The sequence below is a fragment of the Mobula birostris genome, chromosome 1 (genome assembly GCF_030028105.1).
Source record: "Mobula birostris isolate sMobBir1 chromosome 1, sMobBir1.hap1, whole genome shotgun sequence".
Classification (NCBI taxonomy): domain Eukaryota; kingdom Metazoa; phylum Chordata; class Chondrichthyes; order Myliobatiformes; family Myliobatidae; genus Mobula; species Mobula birostris.
In genome coordinates this window covers 112433009-112460682 of record NC_092370.1, presented here as the reverse complement: position 1 = coordinate 112460682, position 27674 = coordinate 112433009, and the positions used below count along the sequence as shown (strand labels likewise).

At 41.8% G+C, this 27674-nt stretch overlaps 1 protein-coding gene across 3 annotated transcripts in view; it reads right to left on the bottom strand.

Moving 5' to 3' along the window:
* The window catches only part of setd2 (SET domain containing 2, histone lysine methyltransferase), a 131646-nt gene that overhangs the window by 36254 nt on the left and 67718 nt on the right, over positions 1-27674 (bottom strand). For all 3 annotated transcript variants that reach the window (XM_072260362.1, XM_072260344.1, XM_072260354.1), the window contains 11 exons: positions 26270-26398; positions 25038-25166; positions 21744-21867; positions 17630-17707; positions 14770-14867; positions 13756-13891; positions 12574-12708; positions 11309-11437; positions 6708-7331; positions 5138-5192; positions 3200-3386 (listed from right to left, as the gene is read on the bottom strand). In XM_072260362.1, coding sequence (XP_072116463.1) covers positions 3200-3386; positions 5138-5192; positions 6708-7331; positions 11309-11437; positions 12574-12708; positions 13756-13891; positions 14770-14867; positions 17630-17707; positions 21744-21867; positions 25038-25166; positions 26270-26398 — 1824 coding nt within the window. The remainder of the gene's footprint in view (positions 1-3199; positions 3387-5137; positions 5193-6707; positions 7332-11308; positions 11438-12573; positions 12709-13755; positions 13892-14769; positions 14868-17629; positions 17708-21743; positions 21868-25037; positions 25167-26269; positions 26399-27674) is intronic.

Below are 27674 nucleotides of genomic sequence, written 5' to 3'. Positions count from 1 at the left end.
CGTTAACTCACTTAGTCTCAGCTAATCAAAGATATTGGTGAGCTCACACTTAGAGAATTGTATTTTTTTTTTGTCTGTTACTAATAGGCTGTGGGACATGCCCCCCAGGCTTGACTATAGAAACCAAAAAGAAAAACTAAGCCCAAATTAGACAGGGAGAAATGGCAAGCTCTGATAAAAATAGAAAGAATGAGTTACCTGAAGTTGGAGAATTTGATATTCTCCTCTTGTTGCACAGGAAAATATGGGGAGTGCTGAGAGGGGATAGAAGAGCAAACCAGGGAGTGTCTGAGGGAGCGACTCAATCAAAGTCTTGAAAATGCTAGAGGTTCGGGCCGGCTGGTGGCGCAATGACATCAGCGCCGAACCCTGGAACGGAGGTTCCTGGGTTCGAACCCAGCCGGGTCCACTCCCGAATACGCTTTCCATCCGTGCCGGGTTGAGTGTTGAGATCACAACTTGACCTCGGAAAATAAAGGGAAAAACACTGCGATATGTCTGTGTGAGGAGTGGCGTGCCACGCAATCTCTCCACACCTTGTAAAGGCATGAAAAAGACACCGACCCGCCAACGTCACACACACCAAAAAAAAAAGAAAATGCTGGAGGTTCAGGCATTGCATAGGTTGAAAATAGTAATTGATAAATTTCTGGATATCAAGAGACGTGAAATGGGAATAGTGTTGGAAAATGGTGCCAGTAATGAAAATCTACCATGAGTACAATGAATGCTAAGAATATTCCAGCAATATAATGTTAAATCTAGTGAGACTACAAAGCATAGTTCGAAACTAGGATCCTAGTACACGAAACAGAAAAACTTGGCATGCAGTTAAAGAAAGGAATCAAGAAAAGTAATGGAATTTTAGTGCTTTTTGTGAGGAGTACGGGGTGTAAAAGTGGGGCAGTTTTGATTAAATTTTACAAGTGCATTACCAAAAGCACACCTAAGGGGATGTGCAGGGTGGGGACAGACAAAAAGGTGGTATTGCAGTGAAAACTGGAACCACCATATTACTAAAAAGAGGAAGAAGTTTGAAGTGTCAACTAGCAGACTCTTGTTCCTGTTTTTCATGCTACTGGATTGATTTAATTCAGTATCACAAACGTACATACCAAATTACAATGCCTTGATGGCATTTCCAAAACCAGTGCCCTCCATTACCTGAAAGGACAAGGCAGTGGCGAATGGAAACACCATCAAATGCCAACTCTACTCCAAGGAACCCAACATCCCAACTTCAGACTCCTTCATACATGGTCAAAATCTTGGACCCAAAGTAGCACTGTGGTAACTCCTCCATTATTACAGTGGTTCAGAAGGCTACTTGCAAACAGACAGGGGTGGTCAATAAACCTAGTTTATCTTCGAAATCCAAGAATTACTTAATTATTTTTCGCTTGTGGAATTTGATTTATTTCTTTCAAGCTGTTAGATCAATGCCACGAACAGCACGCTATCACAATTGACAATATATAAATATACTTTTCACAACCTTAAGGTGTCCCCGATGATCTTACAGCCAATGAAGTACTTTAAAGCAGTGCTCCCCAACCTCCGGGCGGCAGACCGATACTGGGCTTCGAAGCGTGCAGTGAAGATTTCACTTGCTGTACGCAATCGGGAACTGCCTCTGATCTGGGCCGACATTTACGTGCTGGGCGGCACCTAGTTAATTAGCTTGTTTATTTCAGCTTTTTTCTTAAAGATGTGTCCCGGCTACCACTGCATCACTGCATGCTTCGAGGCCTGGAGGTTGGGGACCACTGCTTTGAGGTATTAGAAATGTAGTTGGAACATGGTTAATGCTGCAGTCAATTTGCACAGCCAGAGCAACTTGAGTACTGATTCCAAATGAACAGTTCAGTACCACTGAGCGAATGTTACACAGTTGGGAGTGTCGCCCCTGGTACGACATAAAGCCAAGATCTAGTTTGACCTGTCAGGCAATGCAAAAAAATCCCATGATTTGTAGGGTTGTTCGACAAGCCAGGAGGTTAGGTGTAAATATTTTCTCACCAATCTTGGTGGCATTATTAGTGCGCAATTAATTGAGTGTTCTTCCTGCCAAGTGCTTGCGTTGATATTGTTCTGACTCATTGTTCTCATTGGTTGGCTGTTGTGCTGGCCTCTAGTCTCCGCTGGGTCCTGGCCAATCACATAGCTGAGTGATCTTTGCCGGCCTGTACTCCTGGATGTCGGTCATTGTGCGTGGTGTTTCCTCGGGTGCCCATGGTTCAACCCTTGGCCCCAATCCCGAAATGTTTAGGCTCATAAGTTGCGTCTAGTTCAATATTCTTCTTTATAGAGTCTTCCGTTGAGAACAAGGCTTCTAAGAATTCTCTTGAGTTCTTGTTTTGTGCTTCTGCCAGAATTTCCCAGACAAACTTGTCTCATTCTTGGTCTTCATCTACTGAGATGAGAGACATGTCTTCTTATGGCTAACTGATGATCATGTAGTCTTGTGGATAGTTTTATGAACCTATGCGCCTGTGGATTCAGGGCAAGGGTTGAGCTATAGACACCCAAGGAACCAATGCTCACAACAAACGATAACCAAGGATAAGGGCCAGCAGAGATCACTCAGCTACCCGGTTGGCTGGGACCCAGCGGAGACTAGCGGTCAACGTGACACCCAACCAATCAGAATAACGAGTCGGACCATATAAATGCAAGCATTTGGCAGGAACAACATTCAATTGCACACTGATGATGTCACCTTGACTGATGAGGAAACGCTTGTGACCTAACCTCCAGGCTCAGCAAATAATTCTACAAACAGCCAACCCGAGCTACCAATCTTCTCTTTTATTTTGAAATCCCATGACATTAATTGATTAAAGGCCAGCCAGTCCTCAATGGCATCTTGACCAATAATTTTCTATCAACCAGCATCACTGAGAGGATTATGTGGCTACTACATCACTGCAGCATGCAGTGTGCAAATTGATTCCATCTTTCATACAATAGTCACCACAACATTTGCTGTAACTGCTTGGAGACACCCAAAAGCTTGAAAAGCACTATACAAATGCAAGTCTACATGATACACATTTCTTGGTTCCTTTCTTTAAAAAAACAAGAATTCATATCAAAATACTAGACAAGGCCAATTATACATTCTGCTATGAAACATTACTATTAAATAGCTGGTGGCAAGTGCTCGTCTAAGGCTTAAGGAAAAAGAAAAGAAGCTTGCCTTTCATCTGGAACGGATCGCTTCAGTCCTTCTCTCTCATAGGCAGAGGGTGGAGGGGAGGTCGTTGGCCTGCGTTTCTTCCGATCTTTGCTGAGAGATTTGTCCACATCTTTCTCTTTGCCCAGGTTCACTGGTGTTTTTGGAACCTGAGGGGCATCTTTTTGTGATGTCCCCTCCCTGCCACGCTCTGGAAAAACAAGTACGTGAGCAGAACTTCAGCATCTTCTACCATCTTAACGTGGGATTAAATCAATAGGCAAATTGACAGTAAATTGCTCCTTAGTTTAATTTTGTTCCTATGTTCTACTTAACATAAAACACAAGCAACATCAAATATACTGGTGTCCAGCCTAGCTGGCATAAAAGCAGATCAGGACAAGGACTGGCAGCTGCTTTGATATCAAGTCTCCCTTCCCAACCCAATGCCTACAGATCATTCCACATGGGTACCAAAGCAGTAGTTATTGGCAATGAAGTACAAAAAGATAACTCTTGTCTTACCCCTGGGTGATAAAGGATTATGGGCAGGAATGGACTTGACATTAAGCCTAGCTCAACAGAGGTGGCTATCTCTTAAACGGCTCTCTGCAGATTTCTAAAAGGGTATGGTTTTTATTAAATGAACCACCACTTCCCAGAGCAACAAGAAACTGGTAACAGAAATGTCACCCATAATCTGAGGGAAAAAAATTTTAAAATATTTGATTTCAAGTGAACTGTCAGATTGGACTAAGACCTGAACATCTACTTTTCGGATGTTTTTTTGTATCAAGCACATGCTCCATGAGACTTTTTTTTGGTTTGAAGGGCAGGAGATCTGAAGAACTTACAAATTCTGTTCACAAGTCCTTTTGCCAAGTCTCCTGAAAATGATTTGAAATGCAATACCATTTAGACCTCAGACCTCATCATTATACCTCTACAGCTGTTGACTTACTCAACCACTCCATCACCCTCCTTACTCCTCCCAAAACTGCTATCTCTATCTTCTATCCTGAAGTGTTTTGGCATGTGAGTGTGTTATATCAACTGTTAGATCCAGTCTTGACAAATCCTGTCAAGAGTTTATCATGAAAATCTTAGCCATCAAGTGGCCACCCACCCAGCTCTTCTCCTTCCCATATCAAGTCAAACCTCCTCATTCCCTCACCATTATTTTCTCTTTATTTATTACATTTCCATGAAACTCTCCTCCTGTCTCCTCATCCCAATAGCTCCTTTTCTATTCTGGATGAGGTAATCAAGACATTGTGTTCCTCTTGAAAACACCATCATTGCTTCACCTCAAAAATTCACTCCCATTCCCTTAAGTCAAGCAATGGCCAGCCCTTCTCTCCTCTCCACAGTTACTGAAGGTATCTATTTTTCTCTTATTTAATTTGCGCCGATCGATGTCAACTCCTGTCACAGCATCAACCCAGCAAATCACAAATATCATGCTCTATTTCTGTGACGATGATGTTACCCATTCCCCTTAAAGAATAAAAAGACTTTACAGCCCACAAGAGGATATTCTGCCCCTGGCAAACCACCAGCTAGTTAGTCTATTCCACCATCTTGGTCCATAATTCTTAAGTCAATTTTAGGAGTTGTGGGACTTTATAAATACATTGGGAAATTTCCCCGTCACCCCACATTTTCATACAGTAAACCACGCTGCTCTTTGGGTGAAAATATTTTTCCTCAACTCCATTCTCGCTCTTATCTATTCGGCTTAGAACAGAGATTAAGGGAAAAACCATGGGAACACAAGGCTCAAATTGTACAAGATTGTACACTTCCAAATGTAATGCAAGGCAAAAGAAATGAAATGCAAATATATTTGAAGCTTAACTGCAAAAAAAGGTTTAATTTCTATGTGAGTAAGATGCCCTCCATTTTTCCACCCTCCCCTCCATTTTTCACCCTCCTTAGGAATTCTGCAATGTTTATACGCACCAATACTTTCTCGTTCTGTTTGTGTTCGGTCCTTCTTGGGAATTCTATACACCTCCTGATTAACAAAGATTGCACTGTTAGAAACAAGCATTGATACTAAACTGGCACATCTTAAGGTAATTCAATGCCAGCCAACTTCCAGTCATGTAAAAGGCTGATAGACAAGGCAAGAACTCAAAGTATTGAAGATTGGTTACTACACACAAGACAAAGAGTTGTAATATGTAAATGCCTCTTCATGCTTATTGAGTGTACCTAGTGGACTGCCCCAAAGATTTTTTCTAGTTTGCAATTATTTACTATTTATTGAAGGATCTGTAAGGTATTCAAATTTGCCACGGACATGAAATATGTGGCAGTGAACGTAGACTGCAGAAAGTGTGAAGTTACACACTTCCATTTGGGGACATCAAAAGACCATTATCTAAATAGAGAATAATAGCAAATGAAATACCAATGTTCTTGCGCACAAATCACAGAAAGTTAGCAGGCAGGTGTAGCACGTAAATAGGAAGGCAAAGGGCATTTATAGCTTTATTGCAAGGGGTTTGGCTGAAATTACAAATAACAAACATTGTTGCAACTGTATGGGCTGTTGGTGAGGTCACACCTGGAGTGCTGTGGGCAGCCTTGCTCCCTTTATTTAAGAAAGGATATACTAATGCTGGAAGCAATTCAGAGGAGGTGCACTCAAAGTTCTAGCATGAGAGGGTTGTTTTGTCATGAGCCACTGAGGAACCGTCTATATTGTTTAGTTAAGAAGACTGAGGGATGATGTTATTGAAACGTACAAGACAGAGGGACATGACATGGGAGATGTCATTCCAGTCATGAGAGAATACTGAATGAGTAGACATAGTTACAACATAAACATATCTCCTTGGTCATTTCAAACAGAAGCACATAGGAATCTCTTGCAGAAAGTGGTGAATCTCTGGAACTTTTCTGCCCCAGAAGGTTAGAGCTAGATTACTAGAGATATTTAAGAGTTAGATAAACTTCTGAAATTTGGGAAATGCAGGAACATGAGGATTTGGCGCAGGAGAGGAGCCATGACCTGGTATGGATCACGTTGAAAGGCACGTCAGGGTTAGCCTCTTCTGCTCCAGTTTTGTGTCCTTGCGTAAACAGTGTCATAAAGTATGACTATTATTTTGTGCAGACTAAAGTATAATAGCTCAAAGTTTTGTTTGAGGGATAATGGTCGCCTACGTCATTGGAAAAACATTACCCAACCTTCTTCAAATAAGAGCATTGAGATCTATGGCATCCAGCTGAATAACAGGATGAGACATCAGTCTAATGGTTCTGTGGCCATAGACTACTCCTAACCAGAAATGATCTGAAAACTTGATCACTTAGAGCATTAGGAACTCCAGAGGTCAAAAGCTTCTTTCCTCACATGCTTTAAATGATACAACCTAGCAAACATGCCTTTGATTTGAACGTAATGATCTCCGAAGGGAACCCACTGACCATCTCACTCATTCACTATTTCCAAACATTAGTTCCAACTTCTCCCACCTCTCGTGCAGAACATGCCCTCTCTCAGTTACATGCCAACACCCACCTTCAGGTCTTTCCAGACATCGAGTAACTTCATCGCCAGTTCGCTTACATCTTCAATTTTGCAGGACTGTTCCTGGCTCCGTTCACTCTCTACATCTGACACACCTTCCTCTTCATCCTGTGATGGAGTCTCCACCAAGGCTCCATCATCCAGCTTTGTTCCGTTGGCTGCTTTCAATGCAGAATCCTGGGAATCTTGGGGCTCTGCCTCGTCCCCTGGCACCTCACTCTGTATCTCCTCCTCATCTGCAGGAAGACATGGCAATGGCTCGACTGTTGTGACTACCTCATCCTTTGCCTCTTTGAGCTCAATCTCTCCATCAGAGGCTTTGCTTGTGTCCGACAACCCACTGTCCATGCTGTTCTCGCTCATGATCTTCAGCCTCCGCATCACCAGCTTTTTTGGAGTGTCACCATCAGCTTCACCACTCTGCTTCAGCCCAGGATCCTGGGTATTCAGCGGTGTTTGTGCACGGGAGGTGTTCTCACTTGAATAACCATCTGCCTCACTGACCTGGGGAACAGATGCCTTTGACTGGGCCCAACGCTGAATGATGGGCAGGAGCTTACTTTCCTCGAGCATGTTCTTTGTGGGAATTGGTAACAGCTCTAGAGTCTTCATGATCTGTAAAAACAAATGATTCACAACTCAAATCAGGGCTACTTCCTCTCTGCAATTCACTCATTCTTTACAAAACATCAAGTTGCTTAACTTACTGCCTCCCATTTCTGAACTTCTGCATGACATTATTTGCTTCATCTTCTCTCTTACTTATTCCAACCTTCCTGGAACCTGCGCTCTGGACTCGTCACCCAAGGTTTGCAGCATAACTTTGCCCCCACTGATCTTACTCCCCACTTTCCTTTTGTGGGACCCTATCATTGTCAGTTTCCTAATAGAAGAACAGTTGTTTTGTAATTGAAGCAGAAAATATACAGCAGTGTTCATCTTATCTAGCTCTCATTGTTCCCTGTTTTATCACCACTCTTTAAGTTTCAAAAACACACTTAACACTGTCCCACAAAGCTACATTTTATTTTAGTTTGAGTAAAGTTCCATCCTCAGGGTACCATCCACTAGCTGCAGCACAGTAACAACTGAAGCTCCCTCTATACAGTTCTATCAAATATTCCAGGGTAAGTGTGACACTTTATTTTCCTTTCAAACCAATCCAGAACACTAGTTAGATGTAGAGGAAAACTGAGTGGAAAAAAAAATTGTGCAGAGGATATGGAGAGTCTGCAGAGAGAAATAGATGGGTTAAATGAGTGGGCAAGGGTCTGGCAGATGCAGTACAATGTTGGTAAATACAAGGTCATCCACTTTGGAAAGAAACATTGAAGATCAGATTATTATTTAAATAGTAAAAGATTGCAGCATGCTTCTGTGCAGAAGGATGTGGGACTGCTTGTGCATGAATGGCAAAAGTTTGGTTTTAGGTGCAGCAGGCTATCAAGAAGGCAAATGGAATGTTGGCCTTCACTGCTAGATGGATTGAATTTAAGAACAATGAGGTTATGCTGCAACTGTATCTAGAAGCTGCATCAAGAGTACTGAGTGCAGTTCTGGTCGCCTTACTTGAGGAAGGATTTACTGGCCTTGGAGGTGGTGCAGAAGAGGTTCATCAGGTTGACTATGAGGAGAGATTAAGTCATCTGGGACTGTACTTGCTGGAATTCAGAAGGATGAGAGGAGATCTCATAGAAACATATAAAATTATGAAAGGGATAGATAAGATAGAGGCAGGAAAGTTGTTTCTACTGGTAGGTGAGACTAGAACTAGGGGACATAGCCTCAAGATTCGGGGGAGTAAATTTAGGACGGAGATGAGGAGGAACTGCTTTTCCCAGAGAGTGGTGAATCTGTGGAATTCTCTGCCCATTGAAGCAGTAGAGGCTCCTCAGTAAGCATATTTAAGACAATGTTGGATAAATTTTTGCATAGTAAGGGAATTAAGGGTTATGGGGAAAAGGCAGGTAGGTGGAGATGAGTCCATGGTCAGATCAGCCATGATCTTATTGAATGGCGGAGCAGACTCTATGGGCCAGATGGCCAACTCTTGCTCCTATTTCTTATGTTCTTATGATTTCAATGAAATACATCCAGGTTTTTAAGAACATATGAAATTGAAAGCTTAGATAATTCAATTTACCTATTTTATAAGCTCATGGCCAAACACTTACTTCAATAGCACTTTCTTGCACCAGCCCATATCTAACAATCTATTGAATTCTTTGATGGAGCAGACTAGCTGGATTTTACTCAGTATTTTCAATGCAACCACATGCTGGAGTAAGACTTCAACTACACAGCAATATTCTCACCTAAGAAATTACAGTGGCATGCAGAAGTTTGGGCACCCCGGTCAAAATTTCTGTTACTGTGAGTAGCTAAGTGAGTAAAAGATGAACTGATTTCCAAAAGGCATAAGGTTAAAGATGACACATTTCTTTAATATTTTAAGCAAGAGAACTATTTTATTTCCACCTTTTACAGTTTCAAAATAACAAAAAAGGAAAAGGACCCGAAGCAAAAGTTTGGGCACCCTGCATGGCAGTACTTAGTAACACCCCCTTTGGCAAGTATCACAGCTTGTAAACACTTTATGTACCCAGCTAAGAGTCTTTCAATTCTTGTTTGGGGGATTTTCACCCATTCTTCCTTGCAAAAGCCTTCTAGTTCTGTGAGATTCTTGGGCTGTCTTGCATGCATTGCTCTTTTGAGGTCTAATCACAGATTCTCGATGATGTTTAGGTCAGGGGACTGAGGGCCATGGCAAAATCTTCAGCTTGCGCCTCTTGAGGTAGTCCAGTGTGGATTTTGAGGTGTGTGTAGGATCATTATCCTGTTGTAGAAGCCATCCTCTTTTCATCTTCGGTTTTTTTTTTACAGATGGTGTGATGTTTGCTTCCAGAATTTGCTGGTATTTAATTGAATTCATTCTACCCTCTACCAGTGAAATGTTCCCCGTGCCACTGGCTGCAACACAAGCCCAAAGCATGATCGATCCACCCCCATGCTTAACAGTTGGAGAGGGGTTCTTTTCATGAAATTCTGCACCCTTTTTTCTCCAAACATACGTTTGCTCATTGCAGCCAAAAAGTTCTATTCAAAAGTCAGTGGTGGAGGCAGCTACACTAGTGAAGTTTAAGAGACTACTAGACAGGTATATGGAGGAATTATATGGGAGGCAGGGTTTGAGGGTCGGCACAACATTGTGGGCCGAATGGCCTGTACTGTGCTGTACTAGTCTATGTTCTAAAAGGTTCAAAGGACCATCTAAACAAGCCTGATGCATTTTGGAAACAAGTCCTGTGGACTGATGAAGTTAAAATAGAACTTTTTGGCCGCAATGAGCAAAGGTATGTTTGGAGAAAAAAAAGTGCAGAATTTCATGAAAAGAACTCCTCTCCAACTGTTAAGCACGGGGGTGGATCGATCATGCTTTGGGCTTGTGTTGCAGCCAGTGGCACGGGGAACATTTACTGGTAGAGGGAAGAATGAATTCAATTAAATACCAGCAAATTCTGGAAGCAAACATCACACCGTCTGTAAAAAAGCCAAAGATGAAAAGAGGATGGCTTCTACAACAGGATAATGAACCTAAACACACCTCAAAATCCACAATGCACTACCTCAAGAGGCGCAAGCTGAAGATTTTGCCATGGCCCTCACAGTCCCCTGACCTAAGTATCATCCAGAATCTGTGGATAGACCTCAAGAGCAATGCATGCAAGACGGCCCAAGCAACTCACAGAACTAGAAGCCTTTTGCAAGGAAAAATGGGTGAAAATCCCCCAAACAAGAATTGAAAGACTCTTAGCTGGGTACAAAAAGTGTTTACAAGCTGTGATACTTGCCAAAGGGGGTGTTACTAAGTACCGCCACGCAGGGTGCCCAAACTTTTGCTTCGGGCCCTTTTCCTTTTTTGTTATTTTTGAAACTGTAAAAGATGGAAATAAAAAAGTTTTCTTGTTTAAAATAGTAAAGAAATGTGTCATCTTTAACTTTATGCCTTTTGGAAATCAGTTCATCTTTTACTCACTTAACTATTCACAGTAACAGAAATTTTGACCAGGGGTGCCCAAACTTTTGCATGCCACTGTATATAGTCAATCTCCACCCAACATAGTCTAAGACCAGATTTCTAATTCTGAATTTTGGTTTGATATCTGCTAAGTAATGTGGTGATTGCTGGTAGACCCTGTTGGAAGGAAGGACTGGTGAAATCTGCTAAACCCTTAGGTTAAGTATTCTATTGGCTCCAATAATTACAAATGTGGAAAGAAAATACATTTTGCATCCTGCTGGCTGTGAGTAAGCCTGCAAGTCCTGCTATCGCAAGGTAAGAATGTGAAGTTATAGATCATTAAATTGTTACCGGGTGTTCAGTTTTCCAGCACTAGGATACACATACATGTTTAAATCCTATTGGGATTACCAATCAACTACTGATTGCCCTTTACACTCTCCACAGCACTGATGCTTGAGCTCCATCTGCTGTGAAAACTGAGTACTGCAGGACTAACTCAATCCCATATTCAAATGACGTCACTCCCAACAATCCCTGCAGGAACACAAGACACCTTGACACAACATACTTCAGTTTGAAGCTTAATATTATTGCTGGAATTCCCTCGGCTATCACCAAGCTCTGTCATCCAGATCCACAGCAGAGACAATCCATGATACTCCAGAAAGGACTTCAGGCAACTCTGCGAATGCGTGTTCTGAAAAGTAAATAAATGTAAATACTGCTTTAAGAGAACTCTTCATTCCAAATAACAACTTCTTCACAGTGTCACTCTCTTTCTAAAATCAAGATTGATCTTTTGGACTTGGGCATCATCGATATGACCAACTGACACTGCTCTTCCCCAGTCACCCCGACAGTGCATTTGTGAGTTTTCTTGATCCTCTGTGATCAGTGTACTGAATTTTCTGAAATATTGTAAGGTAGGAAGTTCCAAGTGCTCTTGAATTGCTAGCTGCAGTCTGATGTAATTGTCTGTCTTATCGCACACTTCAAGGAACAACTAAGAGACAATCAAGGAATCATATGACGTAAAATAGTCAAGGCGAGCAGATGTCCTTTGCTAAAGTACACCAGCGCCAGCAATGGCTTTGTAGTCACTTGTATTGATTTCAGTTCTTCTGAATCCCAAAATGCTTGCAGGGCTTGAAGCAGTACTCTCAGAATTACTAAATAAATTCATTTTCTGGATTATGAGCTTTACTAGAAAGACCATCATTTATTGGAAGGGAACGTACAGGAGGTGATGCTTCCTGCTGCCCTTAAACATTCTCCTGGTACATGTCACTTCTGAGGTGCTGCTAGAATACCTGGATGAGTGACTGTAGTGCATTCTGCATACAGTACACATCACATCAATGGTGAAATGGTGGAATGAATGAATGTTTTGAGTGGTTGACTGGGTGTCAATCAAGCACTTTACTTTGTCCTGGATGGTGTCGAACCTCTTGAGAGCCACACTCATCCAAGGAAGTGGAGAGTACTCAATCGCTCTGCTGATTTGTGCCCTGTAGATAATGGAAAGGCCTTTGGGGCATCAGGAGACATTCACTACTGGTACGCAGCCTCTGACCTCATCATTTGGCCACAGTTATTTACGTGACTAGCCCAGCCATTTCTGGTCAGTGGTGACACACAGGGGGTTGGTCCCCAAATGGTTTTGTCACTAAATGTCAAGTTTAGGTTGGCTAGAGAAGATTGATGTATGGGGTAGCCAGTGACCCTCCCTGCAATAACACCAAGTTTAAATTTTAGCTCCAGTTGCAATGGCATTTCTCCCCAGAGTAGACCCTCACGCTATCCCCACCCACTGATCTGGGATCGAGTCATTACCTGTATGATCTTGAGGCAGGTCAACTTCTGCTCTATGGTCTCTATGCGGACCATCAACCGGGTTAAACTGAGCACTTGGTCTGAATCACACAGGCCATCACCATTTTCCAGGAAGGCCTCTAGTTCTTCGTCCACCTGACAATGAAGAGGAAAGAGGAGTTTAAACTAGTTGGTCAAATGATACTGCTGCAATTAAAAAGGGCCAGTGTTAGCTCCCATCTCCTCCTGAATTTCTCAGGCACTCATGTCAACTAAAAGCGAACATTTGTCCTGTGCCTCCACAGGTTGAAGCAAGTACATCCCAACCCATAAATCATATATAAAGGGCAAAGAAACCATGCACTGTGACATGAAACCACATGAATCGTTGTCAGGAAAGCACATGGAATTCTACAATATGGACTATTACAATCCGAGAAGCCAAATTCAAATTGTTCAGGTAAGATTTGAATTCCTACCTACCACTCTCTTGATTAATAGTTATAACATAAATTGCAACACTTCTGTATTGAGGGTGTGATCTCTTGACTATGGTTGAAGAGCCCGTTCATTTGTATAAGATGATAAAAATTAAACTTGTTTAAAGTAACACGGATATCAAGCTCCATGGAACATACACTCCTGGGCTTGTACACACTGGCAACGGTAGGAGAAGTGAGTAAGATGACTTATTTAGTTTTTTTGATAACAGCTTGACTGGGAAGGCTAGCATTTCTTGCCTATTTCTAATCACCCTTGAACTGAGTACTTTGCTAGCCATTTCAGAGAGCATTTTAATGTCAAACATTATTTGTACAGACACATGGAAACTAGAATTCAGCAAACATACCCTAAGTCATTAAGACAGAGAAGTGGAATTAGGCCATTCAGTCCTTTGAGCCTGCTCTGACATTCCATCATGGCTGATTTATTATCCCATTCTTGTGTTTTCTCCCCATAACCTTTGACACCCTTACTAATCAAAAATCTATTGACCTCCGCTTTAAGTATACTTGGCCTCCAAAGCCGCCTGTGGCAATAAGTTCCATAGATTCACCACCCTCAAAGCTAAAGTAGTTCCTCCTCATTTCTGCTCTAAAGGGACATTTCTGTATTCTGAGGCTATGCTCTCCAGTCCTAGTTCCCCCACTGCAGGAAACACAGATCAACACATATCACAGATGGGTTTCAAATAATACTTACGGAGTCTTTCTTTCGAGATCGGTCCTTGTCCTTTAGCTTAACCTTCCCTCCAGCTGCCCGAATGCTGACCCGGTTTTCACCACCCAAGTAACCACGACAGTTTGCTGATCCACAAAAACATTTTTGAGCTTCCTTCCTGCATTCAGGGAGATTAAAATCCGTAGTAACACAGCTTGGTCAGCTGAGCGTTGTGTTCAGACATGGCTGCACCAACTGGTACACAATTTTGTACAAGCAAAGACCAACTAGCTTGCCTTCTGATCCATTACCATGCATGGGCAGGACAATGGTCCCTGGGAAGCCCAAGAACCAATATAGGAGTGGCCAGTGATATCATTAAAGGAAGTGACTACTTTTGCTATAAAAAATGCAGCCAAAGAATCCCCAGCTGGTACTCGGGGCCATCCCAACTTCAGCCCCCAACTGCGCTGGATCCAGGATCAAAGATCCAGGGATAAAATGAACAGGAACAACAGAGGGTCTAGTCTGATCATCAGAGCCCTAGTCCCAATCAAGGTTCAGGTCCACATCCTGATCAGGACCCAAGTGGATTGTACTGGTGGACACGGGGCTGTCAAGTTATCACTGTACACGGTGCACAGGCCTCTCACTGCATACAAGATGGTAGGGAAATGGTACAGCGGGTCTGATTGGTGGAAGCGAGCACTTGTGACTCAAGGAACAATAACGGGGAGAAACAAACAGCAGCTGAGGGTGTGGGCAGCAGCCGGGTGAGCTGATGAAACGAGCAGCAGAAGGAGCAGTAAGGAGGCAGCAGAATGCAAATTCAAGGCAAATAGTTCCCTTGTCATTCTAGGCACTGAAATCACAACTTCCATCGAGCCATGCTGTTCATATGCATTCAGTGGATAGTGCACATTGCAGAGTCCAGATTACAGCACCGGTACAGCACGTTTGTACATTTGATACAAGACACAGTATTGAAGATCACTGTACAAACAGAGGAAAACATAGGCAGATCAACTATGGAAACAGCTCAATGAAGAATCTTACCCATATCGCTGAAACTGGTAATCAAAGGTTAGCTCTGTTCCAGCTGGAACTGTCTTGGTTGTGAAAAATCCAACTCGAAGTTGCCCATTCACTGTCCACTATAAAGAAGAAGTGCAAATTCACAGCTTTTCTAAAAAGATGCATTTTTATGTCAAGAAAATCAGCTAGGCTCTACTGACGTTTCCCTCCACTGACGATGTCTGAACCACCATGTTCCTCCGGCACCTTCTTTGTTTCATACTGACATCCTTGTCCAGGTTAAGACTTCTGAGTTTAATTCCCGCTGAAGATAATAAAACCGCTAATCTCCTTTGATGTCCCAGAACAGCATGGAGGAAATGCTACACTACACTTGTCAGAGGAACATCAGACTGAGACTGTCCAGTCGAAAGTAAAGTTAGCTATGGACTGTAAAAAAAACACAACACTATTTGTTATAGCTAAGTTTTAATCAAGTTTGGGAAGTCAGAGTGAAGGCAGTATGTCAGCTAGTAGACTTTGTGCTCCAAAAATCCAGTGACCTGTATTCAGTTCCAACCTTGGGTACTATATATGCTGAGATTGCATGTCCTTCCTGTAACTAGCTGGTTTTCCTCTGGTCTACTTTCCTCTCATATTCTATATGATTAAGAGGTTAACTGACTACTAAATTGCCCTGATGTGAGTAATAGTGAAAGAATCTGTGGGGGCAGTGGCAAGGGAGGAGCAGCAGCAGGAATGATTTATAGAAATGTGGAGAGAATAAGTTAAAAAAGGAAATTACTGGGAGAAAGGGAATACTCTGAGCAGTGGGATGGGGTCCACCACTTTTTCCCCAAATAGAGATCCAACCACTTTTCCACTGCCACATATAATCATTTGCCTCGATGAACTTATTCTCACATAGAACAACTTCTTCAAACCCACCTCACTTTCTGCAGATCAAAGTGTAGCAATAGGCACTTATCTGGGCTCAAGTTATACCTGCCTTTGTGTGGTATACGCAACTCTAACAGGAGTTTCCCCTACATCTTTTCTTTCAGCACACTGATGCCTGCATTGGCATTGCCTTCTGTACTCATGCAGAACTTGATCAATTCATTACTTCTGCTACTGATTTCCACCCTGCTCTCATCTTCAATTGGACAAACTCCTAGATCCCTTTCCTGGCTCTCAAGAGATTACCTGGCTACTGACACCCATCACAAGCCTACCGACTCCCACAGCTGTCTTGAGTAAGCTTTGTGCTGCCTTGACTCTGTTTGATCACTTCCTTCATCTCTGTTGTATTCACTTCAAAGATGTGACTTTCCGTACAGATGGCTCTGAAATGCCTTTATTTCTCATCGACTTTGGCTTTCCCTCTACCATTGTCCATAAAGTGCTTTATGACATCTCATTCATTGCCCAGACACCAGCCCTCACCTACTCTTCTCTAGGACAGAACAAGAATAGAATTCCATTGATTCTCACCAACTGCACCATCAGCCTCCTCATTCAAAAGATCATTCTTTGCAATTTTATACATCTTCAAAGAGATTCCATCATCAAGCATTTCTTGACCTCCCCACCTAGCGCTTATCTTCCCACCACCCCACTTCTTACAGCACTTTCCCTTGCAAACACAGGCAATTCAACACTTGTCTTTGTGTTTCACAGGAAGCAGTGATTTACTTGCACACTTTCCAATCTGGTCTCACATTGTGGTCACCTATATATCCAACTAAACACACGCAGATTGTGCAACCAGTTCCTGAAGTGCCAGGTGTCTAAGCACACTGCCACCTTTAGGACTCAGTATTGTGTTGTACTACTCAAGGTAACTTGATTTTTATCTACATCAGTCATCCACCTGTGATATTGACTCAGCTTATTTGTTCCTCTTTCCTTGTCTTTTTTTTCCTCTCTAGGGGATATTTGCATATATATCTACATTATATCAAACATTAATCAAGTAAAACACTCAGACTCAGTAAACACTTGTGCATTTCGGCTCATCCTAAGCACAGTCTATTATTCAATATCAACCTGCTAATCACAATTAGATGCAGATGGATTTCCATTTAGAATGTGGCTAGTGCTGAAAGTACTGGACAATGCAGGACCAAAATTTTGTTGGTTAATGCCAATTCCTGAAAACTGAAGCTTGCTAGATGATTTAAAAGATAGTTTTTTGGCCAGCTTAAGATACCTCAGACCATTTTCCATCTAAAGTAGTACTTTGAAAGCACATCCATTGATTTTTCTGATTTGCTGGTGATTGCTCTCTGAAACTATCTTGAGAGCAGATGTGAACGGGTTATATTACCAGGAGTCAGGTATGACATAATGCTGCCATGCTGGCATGAAAGAACAGGCACGGCCCACCAAACAGCAGAGAAAAACCCACCCCTCCACTTAGCAAACGCTAAATACTTACCAACATCTCTGACCTGCAGGAATATCCCAAAATATTCAAAGATTATTAAAGACTGATGAAGTAATAATAAAAAAAATACATGTTTAAATACTTAAAACATTTAAGCAAATTTTAAAAGGGGAGACTGCTTGAAATTTGACTAATTCACAAACAGCTGCTCTTTATCATTCAAATAGCTTTAATGTTGAAGCTGCACCGGGTCTTATTTGGTGCAGGTTCAGTGGGCGTAACTGCTGGGCTAATACATTAAGTTCACATTCTGCTGAAGTAGTCCTTAGAGCACAATTCTGGAAATAGGCTGAAACGAACAGCTAGGTAGTTCTGGATGTCTGCCTTTGTGTGGGAATTCTGGTGGCAGCCAGAAATGTTGGTGGGATGGGCAGAGAGATGGTGAGAGGGGGATGTAAAATGGAGGGAAAAAGAGGAACTGTGATCAACTATTATCTGTTTCTATTCTCTCACCTTCTGGGTTTCACAATTGGGTTCACAGCTGTGGTTCATGAAACGAGAACAATTTCCTTTCAGGGTTGCATCAATGATCTGGTGAAAAGAAAAAGCAAAATTAAAGGTGACATTTTTACAAATGGATATATTCATTATTATCAAACTAACAAGTACAGTAGCAGCTTAATTACTATTGTATTTAGATTTATTGCAGCTAGAGGGTATTCCACACTGTCAGAATGCATGCCCTTGGGGCTGATGCGTCTTGATAAAGATCCATCCTGCCCTGGCACAGTCCTCCTTCAGCTGATCAGTCAATAGTTTACTGTGGTCCTCGGAGCTGGAATGTTTTTAACACTGCATGCAATTCAAGTTTTTTCTTTGTCAGCCTCTCCAAAAGCCATGATCGCTACCACCTACAATGCTGATTCCCAAGATCCGCAATGTGCCAGATTGGAAGATGAGATGCAGAACATCCATATTTAGGCCCCAAGAATGACCTCACCCCCAAGTTTCCAGATGCTTGTCAGTTTAATTTTTTCCGCACTCCTGCTCTGTTTCATTCGGTTCCACATGAAGTGATGTGGACTAAAGGATCAGGCTGTCATCTTGCAAACTGACATAGTGCTGGCATCAGTGCTGATTGCCTGCAATTGCAGATAACTGGCTATTCCAGTCATCATCCAATCAATATTTTTCCCCCACTGTAGAGGGAATTGCAATGTAATCACCATAACCGTTGCACCACACACTACATAATGTGTTATTCAATCTTTTCTAGTAGTGAACCTATAAAGGTCTTCCCTTTTGTTCTCCCTTCCCATCTCAGAAATTGGAAAAGCATCCATGTCAAAATACAAAATGTTGCAGACATTGCATGTAGCGTAGAAGCACTACAATAGCTTAGGGGCATTGCAGTTCCCTTAACACTTTACAGTGCCAGCGATCGGGGTTCAATTGCCACTACTGGAGTTTGTACCTTCTCCCCGTGACCTCATGGGTGTTAGTGTGCTTGGGATAACCCGGCAATGGAAAAGGAACCTGTTCAATTTCATCAAGTCACCTGGAGTTTGTTTGGAAAGGCCTTGTTTCACCATTTATACTGCTTGCTCTGACAGGCCATTTGATGCTGCGTAAAATGGAGCTGCTGTCAGGTTCCTAATATCATTTGTCTTGACAAACTCTCTAAATTCTGCACTTGTATCACATCTGCTCTCTGTAGTCAGTCAAGTTCCTCTTCTACCTTTGGGCCCACTGCATATGGTACCGGATAGGCCTGTACAACTTTAGCCAGCATTTTGCTCAAACTTGAACTTGGCTGCTGGACTATGGCATTGACCCTAAGTGTCAGCATGGAAAACCTGCCGGTGCTTTTGTAGTAAAGAATTCAAGGCAGGGCTCTCTCAATATGGTCAATCCAGGACAGCACCTGTTATGCATTGCATGGAGCAAGAATAGCAATGACGTGGTATAATTAAGCTGGTCAATGCACCCTTTTGGACCATCAGAGAGGGACAGCTTCCCTCTCTGTGCCTTCCTGATTAGCCGATGATGAGGGCAGTGAACTGTGAAGGGCCTCTTCTCTTGATGAACCGCTATATTGGTTCATCTGCTGGGACGCTGGGTTCATTAGCAGAGGATGCTTCTGTGGCTTCCCCGGGTAAACAGACTGAGCCGCATGTGCACTCTCCACATTCTCGCAATCAATTTGATAAGGTACAGCACTGATGGCATCTTTTTAATCCAATTTCTGCCCAGCAAATTAGGCCACTGGCCTCCTGACTACAGAAAGATGGGCAAGTGAAATCGGTCCTGCTCATGAACCACTTCTGTCGTAAAGACACCAGCACTTTGGTACACAGAATTCAGCGGTCTTAATTTTGGAACCTGGCACGAGGATAATCTACTTACCACAGTGACGGCTGAACCAGTATCCAGCTCAAATTTCACGGGCTGGTTGCCCATTGTGAGTGTGAGTGCAACCAAGTAAGGTTGCTGGTTTTGGTGGCCAGTCATGGGTTTGGAAAACAATGCCCAATTCTTTGCTCTAGCTGTCTCCTTGCGTGAAGGTTGAACTCTGCCGTTTTCTCATGGCACATTGTTAAGTGAAGTACATCTTCTCAAGGTGCCCTGCTTTCCGAGAGAACCGACAGACTGCCTTTTGATAGCTACAAGAACCCAAATTGTCTAAGTTCTCAAAATGTTGTCCGAAGCCTCAAATGCTTGTATCAATTCAGACTTATTCCATAGGTGCAGAGCACTGAAGTATTTCTGCCTGAGTTTTCCCAAGTGCATGTGGAACCACTTCAGTTTTATTACCTTTTCCAGCTTTGCCACTGATGTTAAAATTGGTAGGGGTTCTAAGTAGTCCAAAAAGGCTTTTTTCCTTTGCAGCCAGGTCCCCACAGTCAGTGTTGCCCAAAATGGTGCTTGAAGTAGAACAGCTATTCTTGCTCTGATCCCATCCTTGTTACAAAATGTTATGTATGTGTGGAACAAGAATGAGGACAGTGTAGTATGGCTAAGCGTTTTTACTGAGTTGTTAGCAACAGTACATGCTGGGCAACTTACAGTGTGGGAGCTATGAACCGGACCCACTGAGACAAAAACTCAAAAGCCCACACCCAAAAGAGAAAGCCCCCCACCGCGCTCAGGAGACCCAATCGATTTGCCATGCTATCAAATGGCTGCATGTGCCCATCACACTTTCACAATTGACCTGATACTGTGCACAAACCTCTGCAGCCACTTACAATCCTATGTATTGGGAGGCTGTAATGCAATCATTCAGAATGCTCTCAACTGTATATCTACTGAAATTTTTAAGTCTTCAGTGACATATTGAATCGCTTGAAAATTCCAAATAAAGGAGAGCTGCTGGTGTGATTGCATCAATGTATTGGGTCCAGGATACAGCCTTTGAGATGTTGACACTCAGCAACGTGAAGCTGCTCAACCTTTTCACCACTGACCCCTCAATGAGAAGTGATGTGTGTTCTCCCAACTCCACCTTCCTGAAATGCACAATCAATTCCTTGGTCTTGCTGATTTTGAGTGCAAGGCTGTGACACCAAACAGCCAATCTACCTCTCTGCTGTGCACCATTGCAGCAGTAACATACACATGACTTCCAATTGGCTGGCTTTTGATAAACAAAATATCAAAGCACAAACATGTGGATGTATGTACATAACCTTACAGTATTTGAACAAGTATTAGATGTGGTCAGGGTACTCATGTCCCTGTTTGCTTGCAACCGCCCCTCCCACCCCAAATAAGCAACCTCTTCAAGGAATTATGGAGTGGCTAAGTGCACAGAAGAGTGAAAGAAGCATTCTTTACCAATGTTGCACAGAGTAGGACTTAGCTTCACACAGGGCTATGACCCATCAATGTTTGTTTGGCAAATTCCCTCAGATTGCGAGATCTGAAGTGCGAGTTTCCCTCAGATCTCGCACTTACAGAATACATACCACATCCTCACAACATTTCAATGTACTCCACAGAAAAATAAGGTCTTTTATGGAGGAGTCATTGTATTGTGAGAAAATACATCTGCCAATTTTGGTATTGCAAGATCCCACAAACAGTAATACTGAGATCAGAAAATTTCCTTTCCTTCTTATCTATCAATATTATAGGATCTTTTATATACTTTTTATGCTATTCTGGTCTCATGTGGCATTCTAGGGATGGCACCTTTGACTGGGGCAGTTTAACAATGCACAAAAATGTACAAAGTAAACTGCCCAACAATAGTTTCCTTGCCTTGCACTCAGAAGACTGAGAGCTACTGTAGTCTAGATTATATAACCATACTGTAACTCAGATACTCCAGTATCTAATATGGCAACGTTTTTACATCTATAACAAAAGAACAAATGAGAAGTTGGGGAATTTCTTCTTAAATGAATGTTTGTTGGGATATGAATTACTCTATTTAGAAACAGTGGCAGAATCAGAATCCATACTGGCTTCTGAAAGGGAAAATTAATGTCTGACTGACAAATTTACAAAGGCATGTTCAAAAGGTACTGAAATAAGGGGATAATTCCTTCAGTGAGTCAATGTGCACCAAATGGGGAGAGACCAAGGCCATTTGAATCACGAGTCACAGAGATAATTTTCTCACCTCATCGTTTTTCAGTGCCATGAAATAGTAATGGATGTTCTTATTGCGGGCATACTCCTTAACTCGGGTTTTGAATTCCTTGTGGTCCAGCACTTCCCCACAGTACTCCAGAACAAAGCTATTCCTGCAAAGACAAAGCCCACCTTTATTACAACAGTATTTTATTCCCTCACAACCAAAATCTGCAACCTTCAAATAACTTTCTCCACCTGATAGAGGAGATGGTGTTCTGGAAAAGGTGAGGTCTTTGCTTGACTATGAATGTCTGTGGTTGAAGACCAAGACTTTAAAGATGATGAAAGCTGAAGGCCAAACCTAACAGTGTGGAGTTGTTTAATTCAATCAGAAGACACCAACCAGAGAGATACAAGATCCAGAGTGATGAACAGTGCAGTGACTAGATCTCATAACAGTTGTACAGATGAATGAAAACCTTCTGACCAATGGCAGAATGAACTTACAGAGACACCCATTGTAAGTAACTTCAACATGAGCTTAAGTAATACATCAAAGCATTCAGGCAGAGGTTCAAAGTGCGTACAACTTTACAATCACAGGTAGGTGGTCACTTTGGAAATTAAGGCAATATCTTTATTTTATTTAGAGTTACAGTGCTGAACAGGCCCTTCTAACCCTTTGAGCTGCACCACCCTGCACCCCTGATTTAGCCCTAGCCTAATCATGGGACCAATTAACCTACTAACCAGTAAGGATTTGGATTGAAGGAGGAAACCGGAGGATCTAGAGATAACTCATGCATTCCACCGGGAGAATGTACACACTCCCCTCAGATGACATCAGAATTGAACTCTGCGCTATAAGAGCATTGCGCTAACCTCTAATAGTCCAGTAATCTTACATTAAATTGGTTTATTATTTTAACATGTACTTAGATCTAGTGAAAAACCTTTCCTGTGTACAGTTCAAAGTAAATTTATTATCAAAGTAGGTACAGTATACACCACCATATATTAAACTGAGACTCATATTCTTGCAGGAAATTCACAGCAGATACAAAAAAATGCGATAGAATCAATGAAAAACTATACCCAAAGACAAACAATGTGCAAATGAGAAACTGTGCAAATACAAAAAAAAAATAAAGCAATAACAATAAATAAAACACAATAACAAGAGTTGTAGATTTCTTGAAAGTGAGTCCCTAGGTTTTGGAATCAGGTCAGGGTTGAGGTGAATGAAGGTATCCACACTGGTTCAGGAGCCTGATGGACGGAGGGATCACTTCATACAAATCAATTCTGGTCGTAAGTTTTCAAGATTTTGTATTTTTTGCCTGATGGGAGTGAAAAGTGCAAATGTCCAACGTGGGTAGGGTCTTTTGAGTATGCTAGCTCATTTACTGAGGCAGCGTGAAGTACAGACAAGATTCCACAGAGCGAAGGTTGGTTTCATAAGACTAAGATATAGGAGCAGAAGTAGGCCATTCAACCCATTGAGTCTGCTCAGCCATTCAATCATGGGCTGATCCAATTCTTCCAGTCATCCCCACTCCCCTGCCTTCTCCACACACCCTTTGATGCCCTGGCAAATCAAGAACTTATCTACCTCTGCCTTAAATGCACCCAGTGACTTGGCCTCCATAGCTTCTCATGGCAACAAAGTCTACAGATTTACCACCCTCTGACTAAAGTAATTTCTCCACATCTCTGTTCTAAATGGACATCCTTCAAACCTGAAGATGTGCCCTCTTGTCCTAGACTCCCCTACCATGGGAAATAACTTTGTCATCTCTAATCTGTTCAGGCCTTTTAGCGTTCAGAATGTTTCTATGAGATCTCCCCTCATTCTCCTGAACTACAGGGAATACAGCCCAAGAGCTGCCAGACGTTCCTCATACAGTAACCCTTTCATTCCTGGAATTATTCTTGTGAATCTTCTCTGAACCCTCTCCAATGTCAGTATATCCTTTCTAAAATAAGGAACCCAAAACTGCAGACAATACTCCAAGTGTGGTCTCACGAGTGCCTTACAGAGCCTCAACATCACATCCTTGCTCTTATATTCTATACCTCTTATATTCATTGAGTGCAGGCTTCATGTCTGCCTGGGGTGGGATATAGACAGCTGTCATGCTAGCTGAAGTGAACTCCCATGGCATATACTACAGGCAACACTTCACTGTTGAATATTTCATGCTGGGTGAGAGGAACATGCCAGGACTGTTACATCCATCCAAAGACCATGAGTGTTGATGTTCAGGAGAACATGAGAAACTTTCAGTTTGTATTGCAGTCAGGTGAGGCAGGTGTAAGCCACGCTTCAGTGAGACATAGCACACAGAAGAACCTCAGCTCTTGAGATGAAGGATATCGTCCCAAAGCATCGACAATTTATTTCCCTTCATAGATGTTACCTGAACCGCTGAGTTCCACCAGCATTTTGTGTGTTGATCAAGATTTCCAGCATCTGTACAATGTCTTGCATTTCAGTTCTCTTTGGTAGGTCAGTCTCGCTCTATTTCATCAGCTATATTCTGAACGGCCTGGACATTAGCTGGTAGTATGCTGTTTCATCCTCACCTGCAACCCGGCCCTCTTCCCACACATCCAATGTAAGTGCTTATGTCTGGTCAGCCCTGGAGTAGAACCACTTGGACTGGAAGGCAAGTGATTTCTTCCAGGCAGACCTGGAATGGATTGAGCTCACCATTGTTATCTGGTGTCTAGTAGTTTTCAGGAGTGCATGCCTTCAGGGGTAAAGTGCACTGAGCCAACAATGTAAATATGTTTTTTTTTGGTTTTGGGCTGGAGAAAAAGCAAAAAGGAAACCCATAACAGCACCCAGTCTGTTTATAATTAGACATAGTGACATTAGTGGAACCCTGAATCATTTGAAGGAATGATGCACAAGGGGGGACAGGAGAGCAATGGAAAAATGGTGACATGTCCACCCTATAAATCAGTTGGTAATCGCACTATACTTATGAATTAATTCCATATCCAATTGATAAGGAGTTAGTTAATTTCTTTGATGCAGTAACATACCATAGTTGACTTTAGCAATCTTAGGCTTGTGGTTAAAAGTGGTGGGAAGTAGGATGAGGAAGACAAAAAATCTAATGCCAAAAAAAATGGGTGTAATTGAATGTTGCATAAAGATGAAGTTGGGCTGGTCAATGATGGCCTTATGGTTGAAGAGACCACCTCAGAGCCTGAGGCCATTTGCAGCCCACAGAATAATCATGTTTTGAGAAAAGCCAACATCCACAGGCCTCGGGTGGAAAGAAGAAAGAAATGATAAATCTAGAATGTTTTAAAGTTCAGTTTCACTCACACTGACAATTCTTTATCTGTCCGGAGGCCCCAACCTTTTCTCTCAGTCAGGATAACTTCTACATCAGCATACTGCCGTCTCTGAAACCTCCGGTTTGTACAATACTCTCCGTGCAAGCACCTTGACGAACTGAGAGGACACAAGAACAAAAATGTCTGATGTCATTGCAAAATAATTTATCCACAGATACGCAAATTCAATATGGCCATTCAGTACTGCATTGAGCAGCTTACTTCTCACTCCCCATGTTAGACAAGTCCTTTGAAACTTCCATTACTTGCGTGTCACCGCCTTAAATTTCTCTAATGTTTTGACATAGATCGCTCTGCCATTTTAAAAATGTCATGCTGTTTGCCAGTGAATCTTCATTGCTCTCTTGGGTTTATTGTTAATTTCAAAAAATAGCATTTTCCTCTCTCTGACACAATAACAATCATAACTTACTTTTAGTGGGCCCTTCTGCATCTAATGAAACCCCTTGATTTACTGGGACCTCAACTGGAAAGCCAACCTTCTCCAAAATTGTAGGTCAGAATTTTGCAAAGGTTCAGTTTTTGAAAAAAAACTAATCAATTAATCCAAAAAGGACTGGGGGAACTCACTTATTCAGTTTTTCACCATAGCTTTGTTATCTCCTTTACACTGGCATTTAGCTGTTATACAAACTGCGCGTAACTCAGCTTTATGAAAGCTAGGTACATTCAAGACTCCTGCTCTGCTATCTTGGGTGGCTTCTCCAGTACTTCATTTGCAAGAAAGATGGGCAAGAACAGACAACACTTTTCTCATTAAAGCCTTCACAGAATCCTTCTTAGCTTATATTTAATATATACAGTCTGTTATTATTAACTTTCTTCTTGCTTTTAAGTTTTCAATCTCAACATTCACATCTGATCATGGTTCATTTTTCAAAACTTTAAAATTGCGTGGCTCATTACATTCTTTTTCTAATTCTTTAAAAGCTTTCCAGACCCAATAACTTGAATATCCTAATCACTAAGAATACTTAACACATTTCTGAATGTGATACATGTCCAACACAAAGGGACTTGAATCATTATTAGGATTTTCAGGTGAACACAGAAACATGTAGAAAGATGGATGCTTTGGAGCAATTGATTATTCCCTGCATCTGGAGACTGTCTAAGCAAAGGTCTCAAAATCTGTACAGACCTGGGCAAAAGAGTCAATTCTGGGCCAAGGTAGTTTCTAATCACGAGAAAAATATTTACCATTCTATCATGAGTAACCGATTGAGGCAATCTTCACCACATGCCAGCTCTCCTCTTTCTCGATCCTCCCTTGACAGCACGCATTCACATTGCATACGCTTAATATCTCGGTGAGACTTGCTTTTCTTCCTGTGAAAGAAATTAGCTCACTTAAAGATTGGGAAAGGCAATTAACAAACCTGGCTAGGCTACACAAATACCTCTTAACTTTGACAATACTACCCAAAGATAAAGGAAGTAATGAAAATCACTGTGAGCAAGAACTCTCCAAACTCAGTTCACATTGCTCTAGACTCTCCTTTGATTTTAAGGACCATAATTACACTAGATCCTCAATCTCCTAATTCAAAGGATAAGTCAACGTTCCTTTCGGACTTCTCGGTAGAAGTCTGAAGATAACAAAACAACAATAGCAGCAAGTATGATGTAAATTTACCTTTGCGTGGCCTTAAACATCAATGAATAGTCTCAGGTTCTTTCAAAGACGTTATAGGCCAACAGTCGTGAAAAATGGCTGGCCTTGATGGAACATTGGGCAAGCCAAATATTGCAAAAACAGAAATTATTGTAAATATATTAGGATTAGCATCCATGATCAGAAAACATGTTATCGATTCTCATCTTCACGTCCTCAGTTAATAAATCCAAATTATTTCCAGCATAATCTATTTTTATTCCAAGGTTACAGGTCCGTTCTTTATTAGCAAACAGTTGCTCAATCTCCCTAAGTCTCGCCATTGGTAAAAACATATTCAATGTGCTCCATCCATTTATTCTACTTCTTTCCACAATATCTTGCAGCTTTTTGCTTTATTTCCACTGATCATTCCTGTATTTAACTTTTTCTCATCCCTCTTTCACATTACTAAAACTTCCTGAGCTATACACATAAAATGCTCTGGATTCCAGCATCTGCAGAACATCTGGTGTTAGTAAACATTCTGCTTAGTTTGCATAGATCGGGTTGAGAATTCTTTCTATTAGCCACTCTCAACAAGACTCTAAAACTCCTTTCTTGTAACCTGTTTCTCCTCTAGCATCTCTCTCTCTTCTTCCCCCAATTCACCACACATCAGCCAGTCTCTCATTTTCACACATCTCCTTATTGATGTACGTACTTGCTCTGTATGCCCTTGTCTGTATCTTTCTTATTCAAGCTCCACTCTTGCATGTATGGTCTTTTCTTAATTAGCTCATTGGAAACTCTTCAAGGCAATAAAAATCCTGGGGACAAAATTTAATAGCTCTGGCAATTTTTTTTTTTTTAAACACTATTGTAACTTAGGACCTCACTTAGAAAACCTAAAATACAAGATTGAAGCTGTTGAAAGGCTGATGTACTGTCAAAACTTTTGACTCTTAAAGGCCAAGGTGAAATCAAGCCAAGCCAAATCATAATTTCATC